At 40.2% G+C, this 26277-nt stretch overlaps 1 protein-coding gene across 1 annotated transcript in view; it reads right to left on the bottom strand.

The window, feature by feature from the left end:
* The window catches only part of exoc6b (exocyst complex component 6B), a 167864-nt gene that overhangs the window by 134504 nt on the left and 7083 nt on the right, over positions 1–26277 (bottom strand). Inside the window, exons 2-6 of the mRNA XM_055156493.1 lie at positions 14089–14254; positions 13936–13983; positions 11441–11531; positions 11266–11311; positions 7535–7739 (exon numbers count right to left, since the gene is read on the bottom strand). Coding sequence (XP_055012468.1) covers positions 7535–7739; positions 11266–11311; positions 11441–11531; positions 13936–13983; positions 14089–14254 — 556 coding nt within the window. The remainder of the gene's footprint in view (positions 1–7534; positions 7740–11265; positions 11312–11440; positions 11532–13935; positions 13984–14088; positions 14255–26277) is intronic.

The following is a 26277-nucleotide window of genomic DNA, read 5'->3' as shown; positions in this document are numbered from 1 at the left end:
CACGAGTGTGCACGTTTGGAGTTCAGAAACTAGATCCGCCTCATCAATCTTCCTCCAGCTCGCCACAATCTGTTTCTCATTTACAGCCAGAGGAAAGAGAGGGCACCAGACAGGGGACCACGCAGTACCAGGCCTCACCAATAGGGGGGGTGAAATTTAAATATTACAATCAAGATGTCATTTTAGCAAAAGATCAGACAAAGGCTCTGTCATTCATCTGAAGACAAAAGAGGAGACTACTGCAAAGCGGGTTATATTCAGGACTAAGACAGGTCTAAATCAGGACTAAACCAGGACTAAGACAGGTCTAAATAAGGACTAAACCAGGACTAAGAAAGACTAAGACAGGTCTAAATAAGGACTAAACCAGGACTAAGCCAGGACTAAGCCAGGACTAAGTCAGTCTAAACCAGGACTAAGTCAGGTCTACACCAGGACTAAGTCAGGTCTACACCAGGACTAATCTAGGACTAAGCCAGGACCAAGCCAGGTCTAAACCAAAACTAAATCAGGTCTAAACCAGGACTAAGACAGGACTAAAACAGGTCTAAAACAGGTCTAAACCAGGATTAAGTCAGGGCTAAACCAGGACGAAGGCAGGACTAAGTCAGAATTAACCAAGGACTAAACCAGGACTAAACCAGGACTAACCTAAAATAATATGACCCAGTTGTTCATAACAGGTTTACAACCTGTTGTGTTCATCTCCTCTGCTCCTCTCCTCCTCCTCTCTTCTCTCCTCTCTTCTGATTGGATTATGTGTGTTGCCCTGTGCTGTGTTCATCTCCTCCTCTCACTCTCTCCTCACCTCCTCTCTACGCCTTCTGTCCTCCTCTCTCCTCTCTCTCTCTCTCCTCTCCTTCTTTCTTCTCTTTCTTCTGTGATTGGATTACGCGTGCTGTTTGTCTCCTCTCCCCTCTCTCTCTCTTCCTCTCTCCTCCTCCTCCTCTCCTCTCTTCTTCTCGTTCTTGTGTGATTGGATTACACTGTGTGCCGTGTTCATCTCCTCTGTAGCATGTGGCTGTGGACAATAGGCTCATTGTACGATCTGCTGTCTATTTATTTTCCCATTTTCACCGCTGCAACGACGGCTAATTTAGACCAGAGACACACACACAATGCACACTGAAGGATAGACACACACACACAACGCACACTGAAGGATAGACACACACACACAACGCACACTGAAGGAGAGAGAAAGAGAGACACATACTGAAGGAGAGAGAAAAAGAGACAAACACCAAAGGAGGAATAGAGAAAGAGAGAGACACACACTGAAAGAGGGAGAAAAAGAGACACTGAAGGAGGGATGAAGGGCGAGAGAGAAGGAAAGAGACACACAGAACGCACGTTGAAGGAGAGAGGGATGGAGGGAGAGAAACACATACAGACTGAAGGAGGGAGAGATGGAGGAGAGGAGGATGAGAGAAGAAGGGGAGTTAAGAGAAAGGGAGAGAGAAGAGAAGGATGAGAAGGAGGTGAAGAGTAAGAGACAGGGAGAGAAAGTAAGCAAGAGAGAAAGTAAGAAAAAGAGAGAGAAAGAAAGACCGAGCGTCGAGTAGAGAAAAGAGGGTCGAGGGAAAACATAGAAGAGGAGAGAAAGGAGGGAGGAAGGATGGAAAAGACGAGGAGAGAGTGATAGAGTAAGAGGGGTAGGAAAGAGAGCAAAGGGGGAGGTTCAGATGTGATGAAGTGTGGCCAAACATTTGGTACAACAACACAATCCAGGAAGGCCCGGGCTACGCTAATCTCCGCTCTAATTAGCGGTTAGCGGCGGTTAGCGGTTAGCGGCGGTTAGCGGCGGTTAGCGGCGGTCAGCGGCGGTCAGCGGCGGTCAGCGGTTAGCTTCTTCAGAGCGAGAGCAGGGACCCCCCACCCGAAGGTCACGGAGAGGTCAACGCAGACGATGAACCCAAGACGAGACCAAACAACGCCAACACAGACACATACAGACACATTTTACCGACTCAAGCAGGACTCAAGAGGGACTCAAGAGGGACTAAAGCAGGACTAAACCAGGACTAAAGCAGGACTAAAGCAGGACTAAAGCAGGACTAAAGCAGGACTAAACCAGGACTAAAGCAGGACTAAAGCAGGACTAAACCAGGACTAAACCAGGACTAACAGGACTATACCAGGACTATAGCTGGACTCAAGCACCTCTGGTTGATGGTGACTACTTCAGACTGGGAACACCTCACAAGAGCTGCACTAAACCAGGTCTAAAGCAGAACTAAACCAGAACTAAACCAAGTCTAAACCAGGACTAACCCAGAACTAAACCAAGTCTAAACCAGGACTAAACCAAGTCTAAACCAGGTCTAAACCAGGACTAAACCAGGATTAAACCAAGTCTAAACCAAAACTAAACCAGGACTAAACCAGAAATAAACCAAGTCTAAACCAGGACTAAACCAGAACTAAACCAGGATTAAACCAAGTCTAAACCAGGACTAAATCAGGACTAAACCAGAACTAAACCAAGTCTAAACCAGGACTAAACCAGAACTAAACCAGGACTAAACCAGGACTAAACCAAGTCTAAACCAAGTCTAAACCAGGACTAAACCAGAACTAAACCAGTCTAAACCAGGACTAAACAAAGTCTAAACCAGGACTAAACCAAGTCTAAACCAGGACTAAACCAAGTCTAAACCAGGACTAAACCAAGTCTAAACCAAGTCTAAACCAGGACTAAACCAGGACTAAACCAGGACTAAACCAGGACTGAACCAGGACTACAACCAGGACTAAACCAGGACTGAACCAGGACTAAACCAGGTATAAAGCAGGTTCAAAGCAAGTCTAAACCAAACCTAAACCAAGTCTAAACCAGGACTAAAGCAGATATAAAGTAGTTCTAAACCAGAACTAAACCAGGTCTAAACCAGGACTAAACCAGGACTAAACCAAGTCTAAACCAGGACTAAACCAAAACTAAAAAAGTTCTAAACCAGGACTAAACCAGTACTAAACCAGGACTAAACCAGTTATAAACCAGGTGTAAACCAAAACTAAACCAGTTCTGAAGCAGGTCTAAACCAAGTCTAAACCAGGACTAAAGCAGGACTAAACCAGGTCCATCTGCTTGTCTCAGTGAAGACAGACATTAACAGCCATACCATGGAACATTCTATCTAGACAACAACCTCTCTGGAACCTCCATGGAAACAAGCACTTGGCAGACCCTTACCAGGAAAGTTCCATGGTGCAGCTTTACATCCTCACAGTTAGGTGTATATCCCAAAAAGGACAAGTGTTTTACCTCTGATCCTTTAGCAGCCTCCAGTGGACAAAGTTATGTACTGCAGTCTGAATGCCCCATGACAGATCACACACATTTTTAAACTACACTAATAAAATCCCCTGATTGTAATTGAGAAATAAAACAACAAAAAACAATTATCAACTTTAAAAAGGTGTTACACAAAATGGACTCATATGAGCTTTAAGTCAACTTACAGTGTTGTTTCCTCATCAAAAACAGACCTGGAGTTGTGTTTTGTTTCATTCACACGTTTGAGTAACACTTTATTATTAGTCTGTCTACAACTGCAAAGCTCAAAACGCTCTGTCCCACCTTGTGATGTCACGAAACAGTAGCTTTCAACTTAACAGCGCTACATTTGACCTTTTCTTCAGTCGAGATCTGCAATTCCAGAGCTGAAATCGTCCGAATGATTCTAGTGCGTATGGAGTTTAAAAACACAATGGAGCACTTCCTGTATTATATCAAATGTGCAGGGTTTGTGTGTTAAACATGTGTGAGTGAAGCAAAACAATTCCAGGTATGTTTGTGATGAGGAAACGACATTATAACACAGATCTGAAAATAGCGTAATATGGGCCCATTTACATCTCATCTCATCATCCTTTATCACAGCTCCAAACTTCCCTTTATAAACAGTGTACAAAAGGGACACGTTTTGTTTTGTGCAGCGGTGTCAGTATCACAGAGTTAGTGGAGGATTTCCTGTCATTTGGCACAACACTAAACAATGAGCTAAGTGCTGAAAAGACAGATGTTTACTACAGAGACACAAGACGCAAGAGACTGAAGAGACCACTGTGGGAAATGTGTTTGGAATTAGATGGATTTTGATGTGGTATGAAACGAAACGCCAAAAATGATATTATTGCAAAATGATACAGCTGTCCATTAATAATATTCTCGTCTCGATTAAAGGGCCCGTATTACTCTGTTCTCTGATCTAGCTTATAATGTTGTTTCCTCATCAAAAACATATCTGGAATTGTGTTTTGTTCCATTTTTTCTTTTTTTTTTTCTCAAAAGAAGTAGGTTGAAGTTAAAAAAACATATGTCCTACCTCAACTGTTTTACATCAACATGTGGTTAACACTTTTAAACCTTTTTTTTTTCCTTTGTGAATTGCATTTGTATGTTCTCTATATCTGACGAAGTGAGCTATTCGTATTACTTTTTGATTTGTTCATCAACGAAATGCCAAAAAATATGTTATTACAAAATGATACAGCTGTCCATTAATAATATAGTTTGGATTGAAGGGCCTGTATTACGCTGTTCTCTGATCTATGTTATAACGTTATTTCCTCATCAAAAACATATCTGAAGTTGTTTTTTTTTGTTTTGTTTTTTTTTTTAGCAAGGTTGAAGTTTAAAAAATGTATCATGTCCTACCCCATTTATTTTATATTATCATGTGGTTAACACTTTTAAACCTTTTTTTTCCCTTTGTTTTTGACTGAGTTTCACTTTAAATAAGATTTGGCATGTTTTAATTGTTACCAGGTCCCCAAATTTCAGTGTCTCGGTCTGGCAAAACAAAGTGCAGTTGTATGTTCTCTATATCCGACAAAGTGAGCAATTCGTATTGTTTTTTTCTTGTAATTTAAAACAGTAAGTCTGTCACTTTAATAAGGATTTTCCGATACTTCTACACAGTAACTTAAGTGGGGTAAGGTAAGAGTAGAACAGCCTGTTTATTTATTTTGATTTGTTCATCAAGGCAGTAACTTGAAACGAAACGCCAAAAATGGTGTTACTGCAAAAATGATACAGCTGTCCATTAATAATATTCTTGTCTGGATTAAAGGGCCTGTATTACGCTGTTCTCTGATCTATGTTATAACGTTGTTTCCTCATCAAAAACATAACTGGATTTGTGTTTTGTTCCATTTTTCCTCTTTCTCAAAAGAAGTAGGTTGAAGTTAAAAAAAACATATGTCCTACCTCAATTGTTTTACATCAACATGTGGTTAACACTTTTAAACCTTTTTTGTTTTCCTTTGAAACTAAGTGAGCTATTCGTATTACTTTTTGATTTGTTCATCAACTAAACGCCAAAAAATATGTTATTACAAAATGACACAGCTGTCCATTAATTATAGTTTGGATTGAAGGGCCTGTATTACGCTGTTTTCTGATAATGTTATTTCCTCATCAAAAACATATCTGAAGTTGTGTTTTGTTTCTTTTTTTTATTTCTTTTTTTTATTTGTTTGAGCAAGGTTCAAGTTTAAAAAATGTATCATGTCCTACCCCATTTGTTTTACATTATCACGTGCTTAACAATTTTAAACCTTTTCACTTTAAATAAGATTTGGCATGTTTTAAAATTTTACCAGGTCCCCGAATTTCAGTGTCTCGGTCTGGCAAAACAAAGTGCAGTTGTATGTTCTTGTATGTTATATCCAACGAATTCGTATTGCTATTTTTTTTGGAATTTAAAACAATAAGTCTGTGTCATTTTAATAAGAATTTCCCTGGACCTCTACACAGTAACTTGAATGGGGTAAGGTAAGAGAAGAACAGATTATTTATTTAGATTTGTTCATTGAGGCAATAACTTGAAACGAAACGGCAAAAATGATACGGCTGTCCATTAATATTATTCTTGTCTCAATTAAGGGGCCTGTATTACGCTGTTCTCTGATCTGTTATGTTTCCTCATCAAAGACATCTGGAGTTGTGTTGTTGTTTTTTTTCGTTTTTTTTATTTGTTTGAGCAACCTGCTTGTATAAGGTACAAACATATGTCAGTGTCATTTCTGTTGCTCAAAAGGAGTGGGTTGAAGTTAAAAAAACATATGTCCTACCCCAATTGTTTTACATCAACATGTGGTTAACGCCTTTAAACCTTTTTTATATTTCTTTCCTTTTTTTTTTCCTTTGTGCGAAACAGTTTTTGAATGTTTTCTGGGAGCAGGTTGAGTTTCACGTTAAATAAGTCCTCAAATGTCTGTATTTTTGACTGTCAAAAAAGTGCATTCTTATGTTTTCGATGTCTGACTAAGTGAACTATTCGTATTGCTTTTTTGTGTAATTTATGAGTGTGTTACGTCTGTAAGAACTTCCACACTCCTCCACACATGAACTTACCATATTTTCCGCACTATCGGACGCTCTGGATTATAAGGCGCACTGTCATTGAATGGTCTATTTTTGAACTTTTTTCACATATAAACCACACCGGACTTTAAGGCGCATTAAACGTTAGATAAGTCAGTCAAACTTTATTTAAAGCGTTCACAATAACTTTCAACTTTGTTCAACTGTAACACGTAAAAAAATACTGTCTGAGACATTAAATTGTTCGTGTATTCACAATAAATCATAATAGTTCAAACAGTTGGGTGATTACAGCGTCCACATGCCCACATCCCTCTCATCATTATCCGAGTCAGTGTGGTTACTGTTCCCTGGCAGTTCAGTGATGATTCTGGTCTTGGTGAAAGCTCGGACCACAGTTGATACTGATCCTTAGTCCAGGCGTCCACGATCCATTGGCAGATCGTGGTGTAAGTGGCTCGGTGCTGTCTCTCTGTCTTGGTGAATGTGTGTTCTCCTTCTCTCATCCACTGCTTCCACGCAGCTCAAACTTTCACTTTATAATAGTCTTGAGTTTAAAGTGGGCGTTGTAAGTGTGTCTCTTGACAGGTGCATTTTGATATTAAAAGGAATCACAGTATGTATTACTCCTGATGCTCCTGACTACAGGAGCCGTAATGCTGCAAGTGGTGCAGCTTTGTAGTTTACTAAAGTCGTACTAAGACACCCCAATAAATTCATATATAAGGTGCTCTGGATTATAAGGCGCACAGTCCTTTTTTGATGAAATTACAGGCTTTTAAGTGCGCTCTATAGTGCGGAAAATACGGTAAATGGGGTAAGGTAATTGTAAACAGGGAGAAACGCTATAAGGCTATAAGTTTTGCGATTTTGGTTTAAATTTGATCAATGTGGGGTTTCCAAAGTTTGGCATGAAACGCCAAAATTGATGTTATTGCAAAAGCTGTTCATTAATAATATTCTTGCTTTGATTAAAAGGCCCGTATTACACTGTTCTCTGATCTATGTTATAATGTTGCTTCCTCATCAAAAACATATCTGGAGTTGTGTTTTGTTTCATTCACACATGTTTCTGCCCATTGAGTTCTTCTCTCAAACAGAAAACACTCTGTTCCCCCTTTTGATGTCGCGGTAAAACAAAAAGTGTGCCAGTTCCCGATTCAACAACCCTCCGTCTCTCCTGCCTCACTCGTTTCTCACCTGCTTCATGGCGGTCTCTCCAATCTTGTCCGAGTGCTTGCGGATGCTCTCCAGGAAGTCTCGCAGCTGGGCCATGGCCGTGTCCCGGATCAGGGTCCTGAGTTTGGGGATGTTCTGCGACATGATGGAGCAGAAGCGGTACTGCTCCACACGAGGCAGGCAGGTTTGTTCCAGCTGCTCCAGAGTGCACAGGGCCGGGTAGTACCTGAAAAAACACAACAGGGTACAACAGAACAGAGGAATGAGGGGGTATAATGAAAAATCAACTTTCTGGAGCTTTCATGTTCGATGTTCCCTCCCTTTGCTCTTCATGCTAAGTCACTCTCCCTTCAGAGCGCTATCACAAAACAATCAGTGTGTGTCCTGCTCATGAAACTACTGCACATCAGGTTTGTCAAGTTGCTGTGTACAGTTTTGTACAGGTTTCACTGGCAACATTTCAAAACCTTTCCATGACTTGTTCATGACCTAAAGTGAATTTTCCATGACTTTACTACATGTGTAGAAGTAATCATACTTTTAGGTCTAAATATGAAAATGTTAACTCTTTCCACTCACCTTATGGTTTGGGATTATAGTTTCTGATTTCTCATTCAAAATACTGTCAGTGCATTTTAAACAAAAAGGCGCAGACGTTCAGAAATAACAATCATAGCCTAATGAGAACTTAACAGAACACTGTAACTGCATGAAAGAGATACTTAAAATCCATAACTTTCCCAGACATTTTCAAACTCCATGAGTTTTCTATGGAGTAAGAAAGCTGTCAAAAATATTCGTGCGCATAAAATAGAAATCCGTGCGTATTTGGGAAATCCGTGCATATTTGGCAGTAGTTGCGCATAAAATAAATATTTGTAAACTCTCAAAAGAGTCCAGTCGTACATAAAATATATTGTGTGTATTTTATCCATCAGAATACGAATTGAAAAATTACGACGTCATGAATTACAATCATGAAATGAAAATTTACGATTACGCTTTCATCAGTACGAATACGAATTCACAGACGGAACTTTACTGTCAAAAATACGTCATCATTTCACAGACATTATTCATCGAGCAGAAGAAACATCGATCAAGATCAAGACTGCGCAGCTCAAGTTTGTAGCAGAGGGTAAAAACAGAGTAATAGCACAAGAAGCTACAACAGCGACCAACAAGTGGGTTAATTAAAATCTATTGTAAAAATGTCTTGAATTCGGGAACCGAACGCTGCTGTATAATATTGTGTAGAAACACCTCCTTTGAACGGGAAATTGCACCTATATGTTAGAAAACATAGTGGAGCCAGTTGGCAACATCCGACGTAACGTTATCCCAGGGCTAATTAGCAAATATCAGGTTCTCTGTAGGTTTAGATTAAAACATTCACGACTACAGCCACAGTGAGCATCAGTCAGTCTTAACCTTCATCTCAGCTGCATTTCAGACAATGGGTTTTTCATGAGTTATAATGGGTTATAATGAGCAAATCCATCCACGTCACGGTGACGTTATACTTACCGGTAAATACTGTAAACATACCAAGGTGTTGCCTGTAAACACGAACATTAATTGATGCTGGAAGCTGCATTAAACTGTAATGTGTAACATTTCATTAGCTGTGACGTCTGTAAAGACTGTAAAAGACATTTTTACAATAGATTTTAATGAACCCACTTGTTGGTCGCTGTTGTAGCTTCTTGTGCTATTACTCTGTTTTTACCCTCTGCTACAAACTTGAGCTGCGCAGTCTTGATCTTGATCGATGTTTCTTCTGCTCGATGAATAATGTCTGTGAAGTGATGACGTATTTTTGACAGTAAAGTTCCGTTTGTGAATTCGTATTCGTACTGATGAAAGCGTAATCATAAATTTTCATTTCGTGATTGTAATTCATGACGTCGTAATTTTTCAATTCGTATTCTGATGGATAAAATACACACAATATATTTTATGTACGACTGGACTCTTTTGAGAGTTTACAAATATTTATTTTATGCGCAACTACTGCCAAATATGCACGGATTTCCCAAATACGCACGGATTTCTATTTTATGCGCACGAATATTTTTGACAGCTTTCTTACTCCATAGTTTTCCAGGATATCCATGACTGTGGGAACCTTGTTTGTATCAAGTTTTTGTATATTTCTGGAGAATTGTTGTGTGGGAGCGTGGGTAATATAGGCTTATGGGTGGAGCTTTGTACAGAATCTTACAGCTAATCGTGAGGAGAGTCTAAACAGAAATATCAATATAACGTATCATTTAATGTGATGATACAGTATCCTGGGCTGCTGTATCGATATATCACCAAGAATATTTGTTTGGTCGATTTTACTCAATTATTTTGTCACAGTGCTACAGTTGTGTTGCTTGTTCAGAGGAAGGAAACTTGTTTATGCAACACATTTGACATATTCACTGTTTTGATCAGTAAAATGTGTTTCATATTAATTTTGTACAAGTCGTGGTTCAACAAAGACTTTTAGTATCACAGCCATGATAGAGCCTTTATTTTTTTATTGAAATGAATCAAAAGTGCACTGCATCGAGATATGTATTGGCCTATGAGGCATGTATCATATCGGCAACTTCTTAATGATACCCAGCCCTACCTAGGAGAGATCTCTAAATTACTCAAACATACATGAATGGCATCTAAAACCTCTTGTGTTTTTTTTTAATGAGGGAACAATAACACGGGAGAAATCTTTAAAAAATTGCATAATAGTGATTAATTTAAACTTTGGAAATTCTTCAAATGCTGGATATGGTTTTCATAATAACAATAATAATAATAATAATAATACATCAGTTTTATATAGTGCTTTTTACAGCAATACAAAGATGCTTCAGATTAAAGTTACACTAAACAAGGAAAGTACAAACAAAACAGTAATGAGGAGCACTCATGTGTGGGGGCTGTAGGCTTTGAGGAAAGTGTTTTGAGCAGTTTTTTTTTTTTAAGGTGTTTAGTGAGTCTGAGTTTCTGATGTGAAGGGGAGAGAGTTCCAGAGGGTGTGGGTGGCCAGGGCAAAGGCTCAGTCCCCCAAGGTCCAGTGCTCAATGTTAGAAGGTTCAATGCTCAATGAAAAGGGAACTGTTTAAAAATATCCTCAATACTTTGTCTCCATCTAGTGGCAACTAAAAACAGAACGACAAGAGTGACGAGGATGGAAAATGAGTTAGTTAGGGAAAAAGTTTGTTTATTAATATTAGTAGTTTAAGATGCAATTTGGTGGATTTTAAAAATGATATACCCTACTTAAAAGGTCCTGTATTACACAGAATTGATTCTTGTGAGTTTTAACCATTGTGGATATGTTATCTCAAAAACATACCTGGAGTTGTGTTTTATTTCATCCACACGTTTGAGTTTATGCATTATTATTCTGTCTACGTCTCCAAATCTCCAAATACTCTGTCCTTAAGTGGTAGTTCTCATGTTAACACCTACCCTTTAAATTTTTGTTCACTACAGATTGGCAATTCCAGGGTTGAAATAATCTAAATGATTCTAGTGAATGTGTATGGAGTTTAAAAACACAGTGGAGCACTTCCTGTAGTACCACATGACATCATAAGGTGGAACAGAGTGTTTTTGTGTTGAACATGTGTGAACGGAACCAAGCACAACTTCAGGTCTGTTTGTCATGAGAAAATAACATGATAACATTGATTAGATAAAAGCGGAATACGGGACCTTTAACACAACAATGTAAAACACCAAAAGTCACACAATACCTTTTGGCCCTCATTTGTTCCTGTAGTCGGCTGTACATTTCCAGAACTGAAAGAGAAAAAGAAGCTCTTTAACCAGCAGTAATATGACTCCTTTGAAATCACACTCTGGTGAATGTGCACTGGTTTGGTTTAAGTGTTTTTCGAAATCAAAGCCTCTCCATTATAGAGCCGTTACCTGGGAGACAGTGGGTGAGTTTGTCGATGGTGGTGGCGATGTTTCTCTGTTGAACTCTGCACTGCTGCAGCTCCTCCATTGAGTTCATCAACTATAAACACAGACTTGAAATTAATTTCTTATTTTTTATTTAAAAAACACCTTTCTGGACTGAATCTCAGTGTTGGTTCAAATGTTCTTAACAGCACAGTCCAACACTGACTCATCACTCTGATCTAGTCCTGATCAAGTGTATTAAGGTTTTACCACCACCATGAAAATAAAAAGCTAAACTCTTCTCCATTCACTACAACATTCTCCATGGAGATGCACACATTTTATTCCATAAAAGTCAGGTTTGTGGTAGGACAGGGCAATATGGCCAAAAATTTAATCTATATTTTTTGTCCGGTTTGGCAAAGTCCTTGAAAAAGCTGTACCAACAGCTTACGAACTTTCTCCAAATGAACAACTCCTTTGATGTTTTCCAGTCAGGTTTTAGAGCCCACCACAGCACTGAGACTGCTCTTATCAAGGTGACAAATGACATCCGCCTGAACACTGATGCAGGCAAAGTCTCAGTCTTGATCCTGTTAGATCTGAGTGCTGCTTTTGACACTCGATCATGGATCCTCTACAGAGACTAGAGGACTGGGTGGGCATTTCTGGTACTGTACTAAACTGGTTCAAGTCTATCTAGAAGACAGGAAGTATTTTGTTGAAATTGGAAACTGTGTCTCAGATGACATGGCCCTGACCTGTGGGGTGCCTCAGGGGTCAATCCTGGGCCCCCTGTTGTTCAATCTCTACATGCTGCCATTAGGCCAGTTAATAAGCAGCAATAACGTGTCGTACCACAATTATGCAGATGACACTCAGATCTACGTCTCTCTGGCAGCAGGAGACTATGGACCAGTGGAGTCACTTGGTCACTGCATCCAACAGATCAGTGTGTGGATGCAAAACAACTTTCTACAGCTAAACTCTGACAAGACTGAAGTCATAGTGTTTGGTCCACAGAAACAAAGGGACAGTGTCAGCAGTCACCTCCAGTCTCTCGCTCTAAAACCTTCAAATCAGGCAAGAAATCTAGGGGTAATAATGGACTCAGACTTTAACTTTAACAGCCACATCAAGTCAATAACATCTGCAGCCTTTTACCATCTAAAAAACATAGCAAAAATCAAAGGTTTACTGTCTAAATCAGACTTGGAGAAACTTATCCATGCATTTGTCTCCAGTAGGTTAGATACTGTAATGGTCTGCTCACTGGTCTCTCCAACGAGCTGTGAGACAGCTGCAGAATATCCAGAACACTGCAGCTCGGGTCCTTACTCGAACTAGGAAGTACGAGCACATAAGTCCTGTGCTCAGGTCTCTGCACTGGCTTCCTGTGCCTCAGAGAATAGACTTTAAAGCAGCTCTGCTTGTGTACAAGTCTCTCCATGGACGAGCACCAAAGTCCATCTGTGACACGTTAGTGTCATATGAACCATCTCGCACTCTGAGGACCTCAGGGACCAACTCCTGCTGGTGCCCAGAGTCAGAACTAAACAAGGGGAGTCAGCGTTTCAGGTTCATGCAGCTAAAACCTGGAACAGTCTGAACATGTGAGACAGACTCTTCTGTGATGCTGTTTAAATCCAGACTCAAAACATTTCTGTTTAACTGTGCATATAACTGAAAGGTTTTCATTCCGCACTCTTCTCTCCAATTTATGTCTCTCTTTTTAATTAATTTTAATCTTCATGATTATTTATGTTTTGATTTGTTTTTATTATGATTTTAATGTATTTCTTATTCTGTAAAGCACTTGGAATTACTTTGTGTACGAATTGTGCTATATAAATAAACTTGCCTTGCCTTGCCTTGCCTACATATTGGATGATTACAATTTATTTATTTATTTTTTTAGTCAGAGCAGAGCCTGTTAGTCTTTCAGACAGGGGAAGTTCTTTGCTTTTTCCTTCTAAAAATAGGCTATAATTTAAAGACAGTATAAACTGCCTTCAGTTACATTTGTATAGATATCTAATAGTAATTGCACAATAACCTGTTTTCCAAGTGAGTCAGGAGGAAACCTGTTTCATAATAATCCTCGATTTCCAGATTTTGCAACTTTTCAAAAGCCTGAAGATTAAAAAACACAAATAACTCAAACTTGATTTGATTAACTGATATGTGCAATTCCACTTTTTTGCATAATTCTTACTGTTGTGTTTTTGGGTGACCATGTTTACAGTCTGTCCAGGGACTACAGATGAAAATAAACCAAATAAATAAATAAATAAATAGCAGAGGCCTAGTTTGTGGAGATGCAAGCCTGTTCACTGAAAGGACACATGTTCTATGTTTAGAACAGTACAGAACACAACCAAAATGTAATTTATTTTTTACCTAAAAAATGACACAGTTGGGCTTTAAGTACAGGACCACCAAATAACTGCAACCTGGACGACTTGACTAGCATTTATGATTTTCATAAATTCTGTGCTAATAAAACTGCAGCTGCTCACCTCTTTCCCATCCTCCTGCAGATGTCTGTTGGTCTCAGTGACTTGACTCTGGACAGAGGGAAAAATACACATTATATTTTAAAATTTTTATACAATAATATCATTTTGATTTGATGAAAAACTGGCCATTTTGAGTTTTGTTTTGGTCCTGACCTTGAGTTTGAGCGCCTCCCCTCTCACTTTGAGCAGTTCTGTGATGGAGTCCACAAAGCCCTGGAAATGGTGGTTACACATCTTCTCGATTTCTCGGTCGTGGTTTCGGATCCGAGCGTCCAGTTTGTCCATGAAGAGGCCATGCTCCTGCCCATCGTACACAGACCTGAGGAGATGCAAACATTTTTACACTCTAGATCAAGGGTCTCCAGCATTTTCCCTCCGGTGAGCACCCTTTACAAAACGAAAATGAGAGAGAACTATTACTTTTACCGGTCACAAGAAATTGAGTAAATATTAGAGCCACGGCAAGTCTTAGATGGGTTACAACAGTTAGATGCAGTCTATAAAATATAAACCATTACACATTTATCTGTGCAAAAAGTTAGGCATCAAATTGAGACACTTACAAATGTTAATAGGCATTTAACTCATCAAATTTGAGTTATTCAGCACGATACATATAATTCAGAAATCCCTTGGCGAGCTGCTTGGAAGGGGGTGGAGAGCTACAGTTCGGAGTCCCCTGCTCTAGTGCAAATAAACACACTAAAATTATCCGTTTTCTTCCTCCAAAGTCTGATCTGTGCTCCAAACCGCTGCTTGCACTGACAGAGGGTTGGCTGTAGACTCTCCATTAAAAAAACACCACAACTGATCATGGACCATCAGAAATGACGGAATCACAATCGCCATTCAAATATGAGTAACAGCACAGGCCTTACCCTGTCCAACCAGAACCACACGCTCCGACAAAACTTTACAAAGACCAAAGATGACTGAATCTGGAGCTGTATCCTGTCTCCTTGATATCAGAAAGTGTGATTGACAGGTGGATTAACCAATCAGAGAAAAGTGGGTTTCATTTGCATCAAACCAAACACAGCAGCTAACACATAAAAAAGGGAAAAACTCTACATGAACATCTACATGACTGAGGAACTGCACATTGTTACTGAATCAATCAACAAAGAAGGACCTTGCACTCAGTAGATGTGAATAGGCCAAGTTAACAAACAGAAACTGTAAACAAGTAGACTGTTATTTTCAGAGGACTTTCATTGCAGTTACCTCCTTCCTGCAGGCAGATATAAGGCAGTGTTCTTCAGCGATCTGACCAGAACTGAAGAAGCAGCTTGGATGAGATGCGAAACGTTTTCGACTTACATAAACGTTTGTCCAGTTGACAAAATTACCGTATTTTCCGCACTATTGGGAGGACTAGATTATAAGATGCACTGTCAACTTTTTTCACAAATAAACTGCACCGGACTTTAAAGGAAAGACAACAGTTGGATGGCTCAGTGGGACTTTGTTTGTGGCGTTCACGGTGACTCTGGGTTTTGTTCAGTTGTGGCGTGTAGGGAGGGTGCTGTCTGGGACCAACGGATTGTCGGCGTGTTCGCAGTGACTCAGTTGTTCAGTCGTGTCTAGAAGTGGCACATTCCACTCGCTTTATCAGTTCCTTCCTCTGTTCCTCGTCCACGTGGAGTGATGAGTGTGTCTGTGGGTATTTTTCGCTGTGTGATCTCTGTCTGCTCCGTGTGTGTTTGTGTGTTCTGTGGGTGGTGCGGCTTTGTAGTTTACTGAAGTCGTGCTGGGACACCCGACTGGATTCGTGTTTAGGGCGCTCTGGATTGTGGGTTGTTTTTTGAGGGGGTTTGAGGCTTTTGAGCGTGCCCTATAGTGCGGAAAATACAGTAATGTCTCCTTTGTCATGGATCCTACGTAGACGACTAAGGGAATTCACACACAACAAAGTAAAAGTGGGTCTTAAAGCCCAATTTATGATCCTGCATCAAATCATCTGCAACTCTGTACCCCCTCCACAGAGCGTCTGCATCGACCGACGTGCACCTCCAAAATTTTGCAACTACGTGTCGAACCAACACAGACAGCAAGGGAATGCGACACAGACAATAAGGGCTGTAACTGGTCCGCTCTACCACTGCTCTGCTTTACCCTTCATTTTGTAAGCACGAACACTATTTTTAAATATTAGTCTGTTGTTGTGGAGGTGAATTACTTTGCAGCATATAGACCTCGACGCAGATCCATCAATTCAAAAACGACAGTGACAAGGCGAAGGCGGCAGTGTGTGTTTAGTCGACACAGAACTATAATTTGCCCTTAAAAGACTCTCCACAGTGGAGAGTCATTAAGTTTGTCTTAAGGTCCACTTTTACTCTCTGGCTTTTACCACTTCGTGGGTTGTGTGGTCCTCTGTGTCTTTTATTTATTTTTAATCTATTTTACTGGTTTAATTAATTTGTTGCTATTCTATGTTTTTTGCTCTTATTCGATTTTACTTTGACTTAGGCTGATTTGTTTTGCCCAAGTCAAAATAAAATATGACTTAGACAATTTTCAGTGAAGGCACAGTCCATTACAATGTGTCCTTTGGAGAAGATTCTGCATGGGAAGAACTGCCACAGAGGGTTCAGGTATCAAATGAACAAATAAACTGGGTAAGATGTTTCCACATGCTCTGCCAATCAAGGAGAGCAAGTTTTAGAACCTCCAGTCAATGAAATATGTCATACCAGAAGAGTGCCATCACATCTATGACAACTTGCCACATTTACAGATGAAAAGAAAAAAGAGCTGGAAAAAACTTTTGGTTTGGCAGTGTTTCGCCACCAATATTGCTGAGAAAACATTTAATGTTCATAACTGTTGTTGTCAAGTCTCATTCATTTTTCTTTAAAGTTGACATCTGACATCATTAGATATCAGTTTGTTTTTGTAGTGCCTGTATCCCTTTCCTAAACATGAAACAAGTGACATTAATATTCATGCAATGCAAAGTGTTATCATACTGCCCATGTCACAAAAGGTATGGTCTAAAAAATGCCAAGTCATTTATTTATTTTTAGTTAAATAAAAAACAAACAGTGTTCTTATTATGCCAAGTCAGGGTGAAAAAATGCATAGCACACTCGGTTGGCCGATGTCCAAATACTTATTTATTAACAAAATAACGTTTCGGCAAAAAAAGCCTTCATCAGATATTTTTCTTGTCTTGGACCACAGCACACAAAATGGTTGCCAGCCCAGGTGCCCATATACCCCCTCAATGAATGGGAGGTCCCAAAGTGAGGTCACCCAGTGAGTTCAGCCCACTCTACAACAAGAAACAACAGTTTACATAAAAAAACATTTTATAAAATACAGAAATAGTTTCAGTCTATCACAAAAAACATCTTAAATCAAACTCCACATTCAGTCCATGAGGAGTAAGAGTTTTAAGATGGTGAATCCAGAAGTGCTCTCTTTTTGACAGGAGCATCTCTAGATTACCACCTCTAGGGGGCAGTTCCACATGTTCAATGCCAATATATTATTATGCCAAGTACCATCATTTGTTACATACTTTCTGAATGAAATCATCATTTCAACTTTTGGGTAAATATGTTTTTTTCTGAAAAACTTGAAAAAATGACTTATGCGATTATTTTAGGAAGGAATCACAATGATGTTTGTGTGGAGAGCAGGATTCAAACCGCCAACCTTCAAATCAGTGGACGACCGCTCTACCAACTGAGCTCCTGCTTAGTTATACATTTTGTTCTGAAAGATACAAGAGCTTTGGAGAGATGTCTTCGGCATTTGAGTGACACGTAACACAAATGAGCAGCTGTGGTTGGACCGTCTAAAGTTTGGACCATAGACTGTATGTATAAATGGACATAGCTAACCCGCAAGACACCATGTTCCAAAAAAGTGAGCTGCATCGACGAAAAACATTACTGCTTTCTGTAACTGCTGCTGTGAGCCTCGCCATTTCGGTCTTAAAACGTTTGTATTAACCCGCTCTACGTGATCCTGGTGTTGTTACTTCGCTATTTTGTCAGTAAATAAATCTTTGTTCTTTTATGGAAATGGCTCCAAATTCGTTCCTGTAACCGCTCGCCTCGATGAGCTTCATGTGACTGGAGTCGAACGCTGTGGGTGATGTCATACTCGCTTAGTCCACTTCTTCAGTCGGTCTAAAGAGGTTTTTTAGTCTCTACGGTCCAATTCCAGACCTACATGGATTCAGACAGGATGTAGAATCGACTGCTGCCCAGGCAAGTCCGGCACCGTCCTGAATCAGCCATCGCTCTCTGATCTGCTCCTGCTTTTAGAGACTATCTGTGGGGTTTTCCAGCCCCTCCTCACCTGTCTCGGGGCACTTCCTGTTCTGGAGGAAATGCCCTCAACCCAAAGCACAATGGAGACGCACCAGGAGCCTTTGTCACAACACAAACAAACACTGAGCTGAAGCCGGAGAGAGAGAGACTCCAGACAGAAGAGAAATAAACCAGAGGGGTATTTATAACAGAGGGATGAAGTCACCGTTTCACACAATGGAAGAGCCAGGAACACAAGGTTTTATTATAGTTGCTAAGAGAAGAGCTGCACCATTTATAGAAAAATATGTTATGACATTTTTCTGGCAAGTATTGTGATTGAAACACAAATTGCTAATCACAAAGGTCCAACATAACTGATTTATAAAGTTGTTTCCTCATCACTAACACATTAAAACACAAACCCTGCGTATTTAGGCTGAGTTCTTTTCTCCAACGGAAACTCCATACACCTTGACTAGTATCATTCGGATGATTTCAGACCTGGGATTGCCAATCTCTACTAAAGAAAAGGTAAAAGAAGCCGTTAACTTGGAAAAACACCACTACATGACATCACAACGTGGAACAGAGCATTTTGAGCTTTGGAGATGTAAACAGACTGATAATAAACATGTGTGAATGAAACAAAACACAACTCCAGGTCTGTTCAAATGAGTTAACAACATTCTAACATGGCTTAAAGCTCACAAGAGTCAATTTTGTGTAATAGAGGAACTTTAATAATACGATTCCGTTCAAAGTTCACATTTTAAACACATCCCACATTTTAAACAAATCTGAACTGACAAACGAATACAAGAATCGCATTTCAGAACATGTTTGTACAGGGTTAGACATGGGGAGGCCATCTGACACACAGACCTCTACAAACATGTTCTGAAATGTTCCTAACTACAGGGTCAGCAGTTTTTACGCACAATAAGACTGGAGATTTTGTAGTTCGTGGAGGAGCTTATGGTTTGTCAAGCACTGCAGCCTTTGTGATCTACTTTGTGTTTATTCAAATTAGAATTTTCACAAGTGTGCAGCTATAATGGGACATATTTGCATACAGCCATGACTCAACAGTGTGCCCAAGTCACTCGCATTTGCAAGCAGATATTTTGACGTGCAAAGGAGGAATGCCTGCAGCCCACAATAAGGACAGCCCTGGGCACAGAGGGAACGTGACAAGTTAAATGTTCTGAAATGTATCAAACATTACTGCGGCCAAGCACGGATCGCACCAGAGCGCGGCACGATTGTCCAGCGCGAGCTCAACTGAACCGTACATAGGCCCATATGAGCTCCGTGTGACCGATGTCACTCATACAAGCAAACAAACTCCACTTTAAAACACAGGGCAAAGTCACTCCCACCTTCAACAAGGTGTCTTGGTCTCATCTCAGACTCAAGCTCATTTGAACTCGGTCCTACTATACACAGCAGGCCTACTGCGACATGTGGGCTGAAGTTGACCTAATAAAATGCCGAATAAATCAGTGTTGGGCACAATGTGCATTTTGCAGAGGCTGGTAAATACCACCGCAACACCACTAAGAATGTAACTTTAGTTTGGAATTTGAAAAAACAGGTATAAAAATCCTACCCACTTGATTCACTTGGAAGCAGTTTTGTGTAAAGTGCCAGTGGAAGTAGGATTAATGAAGAGGTTGTCAAACTGTGGGTGAGGGTCCAAAAAGGGGCACAGAGTGTTTCAGTGCAGTACAGTTTGCTTGGCTAAATGAACATTAATCAAATAGAAAGAGGATAGTGTTATAAAAACAATAATATATACAGTACTGTGCAAAAGTTACAGGCAGGTGTGAAAAAATGCTGTAAACTAGGAATGCCTTCAAAAATGGAAGTGCTAATCATTTATTTTCATCAATCAACAAATGCAGTGAATGAACAAAAGAGAAATCTAAATCAACTCAATATCTGGTGTGACCAATCTTTGCCTTCAAAGAGCATCAATTCTCCGAGGTATACTTGCATACAGTTTTTGAAGGAACTCAGCTGGTACATTGTTACAAACATCTTGAAGAACTAACCACAGATCTTCTGTGAATGTGGCTTCCTCACATCCTTCTGTCTCTTCATGTAATCCCACACACACTAGATGATGTTGAGGTCAGGGCTCTGTGGGGGCCAGACCATCACTTCCAGAACTTCTTGCTCTTCTTTAGACTTACGATAGTTCTTAATGACTTTGGCTGTATGTTTGGGGTTGTTGTACTGCTGCAGAATAAATTTGGGCTCAATCATACGCCTCCCTGATAGTATCGCATGATGGATAAGTATCTGCCTGTATTTCTCAGCATTGAGAACCATTAATCCTGACCAAATCTCCAACTGCAGAAATGCAGCCCCAAACATTCAAGAAACACTCCACTATGTTTCACTGTTGCCTGTAGTCACAAGACCACTTCTGGCCAGACTTCTCTGGACAGTAGATGGGTGTACCTGGGTCCCACTGGTTTCTGCCAGTTCTGAGTTGATGGCACTGCTGGACAGCTTCTGATTCCGAAGGCTGATAACCTTGATGTGTCTTTCATCTGCTGCACTAAGTTTGTTTGGCCGACCACTGCGTCTACAATCCTCAACGTTGCCTGTTTCTTTGTGTTTCTTCAATAGAACATGAACAGCACATCTTGAAACCCCAGTCTGAGAGACCTTGCTGATGCAGTAGAACTACATTGTGTCTTGTTGCTGTGCTCAGTCTTGCCATGGTGTATGACCTGCGACATGAGATTGTCCCACAACCTCACCTTGGAAGCAGAGTTTGGCTGTTTCTCACCCAGTTTTAAGCTTCCTATACAGCTCTTTTTGTTTCAGCTACTGACTGTGATCCAACCTACGTGTGATATTGATGATCATTACCACCTGTTTGGTATAAATGGCTGACCATACACGTGACTATAATCCTACAAACTCCCTGACCTTGTGTGTACCCCTTTGTGTGAACTGATGTAGGACTGAAGGCAAAATGTAGTAACACCAAATATTGATTTGATTTAGATTTTTCTTTTTCTTTGTTTACAGAATTTTTTCACACCTGCCAAAAACTTTTGCACAGTACTGTGTGTGCCAAAATAACTGCTATTTTCTACATTTATTTGTATTTTACAAAGACGGTCTTGATCTTGCCTCAGAATCAACCTTTAAAAGTTTTGCTCTCGTCTCAGTCGGATAGGTCTTGGTCTCGAATAGTGCGGTCTTGACTACAACACAAGTTAGCTAGTATGTTAGTAGGAAGAAACCTTGAGCAGATTCAAGGGTCTAACCCAACTGCGAGCAGTCATGCAGGAAAGTACATCATAATTAAGTCATAATTCTTTAGTTTTGTTGTATAAGATTCATTCAGTTAAGTTGCTGTTGTAGTGTTCTGTGCTGTAATAAATCTTCTAAATGAAAATCTTGTTTTTTTCTGTGCTCTTAAAAGTTTTAACTGAGGGACACATGTGCTCCTGAAAAAAAAAAGTTAGTGTAGAGGCTTGTGCACAGCCCCTTTAAAAACATGATAATTGTACTTACAGCAGGTGTTATGCAAAACAATACTAAAAAAGAGTGAAGGTGTACGGAGTTTAAAAACACAGTGGAGCACTTCCTGTATTACATGACATCACAAATACTGTGTTTTCTGTTTAAGAGAAGAACTCAGCCTAAACATGCAGGGTTTGTTTGTATTTTTTGGTCATACTTGTGCTCTTCGTGAGACAATTGGTTTGCTACATTAAAGTGCTATAAAATAAGACTCAATTTACATTTTTTATACTTTCAACGGCTCAAATCTTTTGTCTACTTGCCTTCTATCCAAACAGATCAAGAAATCATCTACCATATTTTTTCGGACTATAAGACGCACTTTTTTTCATGCTTTGGGTGGTCTATGCTGAGTCTGACAACAGCTACGCAGAAGAGGAAGTGGAGCTCTGTTTACCTCCGGAGGTTGCGGAGTTGCAAATCATCTCTAATAATTATAGTTCTATGGGAGTTGCTCAGAAGTGACACAGAGGATGAAGAATGGAATGGATTTAGTGATTTGGAGTGAAATCGAGAATTTGGTCAACTTGTTCTGTTCTGTTGTTTATGCTATAGTTATCTGAAGAACTGTTGTTGATGTGACTTTAACAGTGTTGTTCTCTGTTCTATTGTTCTTACTTATTCTTACTCTTACTAGAACTTGCCTTTGATGAAATGTCGGTTCCTGGTCTCTCATATTATAAAATAAATTTAAGTGCGACTTATTGTCCGAAAAATACAGTAACTTCTGTGGATAGGGGCCATTTAATGTGTAAAAGTCACCATTGTTCTAGCTGTAAAAACATAAAAAATGCTACATTTTCAAAAATAAAAGTGTGAAGTGAATCATTTGAGTTGATGTTATTAGACCATTACATATGTTAATCATTTATTACAACACTGATTTTGGTGCATTAATGTGTTTTGTAGAGCAGCAGATTCATTCTTATCCCATTGGCATTTATCATGGCTTAGTGTCACATGCAAAGTATACATGTGAGCACGTCCTCATGATTACACGGCCTTTCAGGACTTAGATGTTTTAAGGAATGTAATTTGTTTTAAATTTACATGAACTGTAAACAAAAAAGGGCTTAGAAGACTGGCTGGAGGTAAAGTGATGAGATGACAGGAGGAGAGGCAGGCTTACTTTGACTAAGCCCGTACAAACAAAGTCACTTGCAATAAGAACACTTTTTTTTCCAAGTCAAATCAAATCAAATCTAATCTAATTTATTTGTACAGTACATTTAAAACGGCCAAAGCTTACCAAAGTACTGAACAACATTTACAACATTTAGTGAAATAAAACAAGTCAAATGTGTTACTGTAAAGATACATTATAAAAGCAGGGTCATAATGATGCTGCTGGCTGTGTGTCCACTGGACCATCCTGATACCTTCTTCAACACACAAATGTGTTTTCAAACACATTCAGCCCACTGCCCTGACTCCTCCCCAACACATCCAGACCATTTAAGTTCCAATCATCTGTTTCACTGTTACACAGAGGCCTGCAATAAGAGGAGAGCTTCAGATGAACTTCCATATAAAAAAGCATAGGGGCCCCTGGGGGTCCAAAGGGGCCACTTCATGAAAAATGTCAAAATATTCAATTTTTCAACCCAGAAGCTTAAGTTGAGATGGTATTTCATGATATTACATGATAAAATGTCTTTATTACAGCAGTCTGAAAAAGTGAGTTTATAATGGAAGTCAATGGGACATGTTTGGTTCTGAAGGAGACCAGCGTAGGCCAAAACTGTAGCACAGAGATGGGAGGGCTGACGTCAGAGCTGAAGATGAGAGCTGAAGGTGCCATTTTAACATTTGATCAAAAATAACATTTTCTGGAATGTTTCATAGCTCTAACTGCAACATAACACATGAAAAAAGAAGTTAGCAAAATGGACATGAATGGTCTCCAAGGCTGTCAGAGGGTTTTAAACATGTCTGAATGAAACCAAAACACAACCTCCAGGTCTGTTTGTGATCAGGAAACTACATCTGACAACAGACAACAGACATCAGAAAATAGAATATGGGCCCTTTAATTAAGTGAAGATTCTCAGTTTGTTTTATGGCAAAAGAAACTAAATAAAAAGAGAAGTGGCTGCAGAGGAAACAGTATTCTCATAACGTGAAGTTAAAAGCCTGATGAAGAGCTGACACTGTGAGTGGACGAATGCAGAAGTTAAAGAGGCTCTTAGATGAGTCAGCAGGGAGGAGCTCACAGCTACAGGCACTCCCTAATACACTACTGATACACACTGAACCAGGACTGAACCAGGACTGAACCAGGACTGAACCAGGACTGAACCAGGACTGAACTAGAAGTAAACCAGGGCTAAACTAGGACTAAACCAGAGCTAAACCAAGGACTGAACTAAGGACTAAACCAGAACCAAACTAAACTAGACAGAAACTAGGACTAAGTAACCCAGGGCTAAACCAGGACTGAACCAAGGACTGAACCATGGACTAAACCATGGACTACACAAGGACTAAACCAGAGCTGAACCAGGACTAACCCAGGGACTAAATTAGGAATTGAACCAGGGCTGAACCAGGGCTAAACCTGGGCTAAATCAGGACTAAACCAGGACTCATCCAAGGACTGAATTAGGACTAAACCAAGGACTAAACCAGGCCTATACCAGGGCTAAACCAGGACTGAATAAGGGACTGAACCAGGGCTAAAGGAGGACTAAATCAGGTCTACACCAGGGATTGAACCAGGGACTGAACCAGCCAGGTCTAAACCAGGTCTAAACCAGGTCTAAACCAGGTCTAAACCAGGTCTAAACCAGGTCTAAACCAGGTCTAAGCCATGGACTGTGGATGCTCTGAAGCCATGGACCGAGGATGCTCTGAAATTCACTAAATGGGTCAAAGTTCAGATATAACTTTGTTTGTACAAAACTTGCTGGAGTAACTTTAAGATTTATTGTGCAATATTTGTCATTCTTACATAACTGGAAGTGAAGCTACAGAAGCAAATTTCAGCACACAGACGTTGAAAAAGGAAAGAACGCTCTGTCCCCTTTTTTCCAAGTCAAATGTGCTGCTGTAAACATATGTTACAAGAGCAGGGTCAACATTACGCTGCTGGCTCTGAGACTGACAACTGCATTTATCATTTCCCTAAAACAGAAATAAAATAAGACAAAACTGATCCAAACATGTTCTGTAGCTGTTATTTATCTCTCAAGAAACTAGAGAAGAACTTTGTGTAAATAAAAGTCAAACATTCTGAGACTTTCTGGCCCAAGTATGACCAATCAATTGGGATATCTGCTGGGCCGATATTTGGAAGTTGATATCTGTTCCAGCACTAAACCAGGACGAAACCAGGAGTAAACCAGGGGTAAACCAGGACGAAACCAGGAGTAAACCAGGACGAAACCAGGAGTAAACCAGGACGAAACCAGGAGGAAACCAGGAGTAAACCAGGACGAAACCAGGAGTAAACCAGGACGAAACCAGGAGTAAACCAGGACGAAACCAGGACGAAACCAGGAGTAAACCAGGACGAAACTAGGACTAAAGCAGGAGTAAAGCAGGACGAAACCAGGATTAAACCAGGACGAAACCAGGACGAACCAGGACGAAACCAGGACAAAACCAGGACAAAACTAGGGCTAAACCAGGGCTAAACCAGTGACTGAACTGGGACTAAACCAGAGCTAAACTAGAACTAAACCAGTACTAAACGAGGGCTAAACCAGAACTAAACGAGGGCTAAACCAGAACTAAACGAGGGCTAAAACAGAACTAAACGAGGGCTAAACGAGGGCTAAACCAGAACTAAACGAGGGCTAAAACAGAACTAAATGAGGCCTAAACCAGAACAAAACTAGGACTAAACCAGAGCTAAACCAGAGCTAAACTAAGGCTAAATCAGGGCTAAATCATGACTAAACAAGGGAGTGAACCAGGGCTAAACCGGGGTAAACCAGGACTAAACAAGTGACTGAACCGGGACTAAACCAGAGCTAAACCAGGACTAAACCAGTAAGTAAGTCTTTATTTATTTATATAGCGCTTTCACATGTTCTGTCCCCAAAAATGCTTTACACAGCATTATTCAGTATTATTCATTCACTCTACACCTGGTGATGGTAAGCTACTATTGTAGCCACAGGTGCACACTGACAGAAGCATGGCTGCCATGCCACTCGGGCCATCGGTCCCTCTGACCACCACCACCATCACACACACACACCACTTTCATACTAGGCAATGTGGGTGAAGTGTTTTGCCTAAGGACACAATGATTGAATTGATTGTATTTAACTGACCTTGACTATCAACTGTTCTGGAGACCTGTAGCATGTTTTGGGTTGATGGGGGAAACCGGAGCACCTGGAGGAAACCCATCCAGACACGGGGAGAAACATGCAAACTCCACACAGAAAGTCCCGGGCGACCCGGGGATCGAACCCAGAACCTTCTTGCTGTGAGGCATGAGTGCTAACCACTCAGCCATCGTGCCGCCAAACCAGGACTAAACCAGGTGGAGCACTTCTTGTATTACAACCTGACATCA

The sequence above is a fragment of the Boleophthalmus pectinirostris genome, unplaced genomic scaffold (genome assembly GCF_026225935.1).
Source record: "Boleophthalmus pectinirostris isolate CB_2022bp ecotype Guang Dong unplaced genomic scaffold, ASM2622593v1 HiC_scaffold_20, whole genome shotgun sequence".
Taxonomy (NCBI): Eukaryota; Metazoa; Chordata; class Actinopteri; order Gobiiformes; family Gobiidae; genus Boleophthalmus; species Boleophthalmus pectinirostris.
This window is presented reverse-complemented; position numbering and strand designations above follow the sequence as displayed.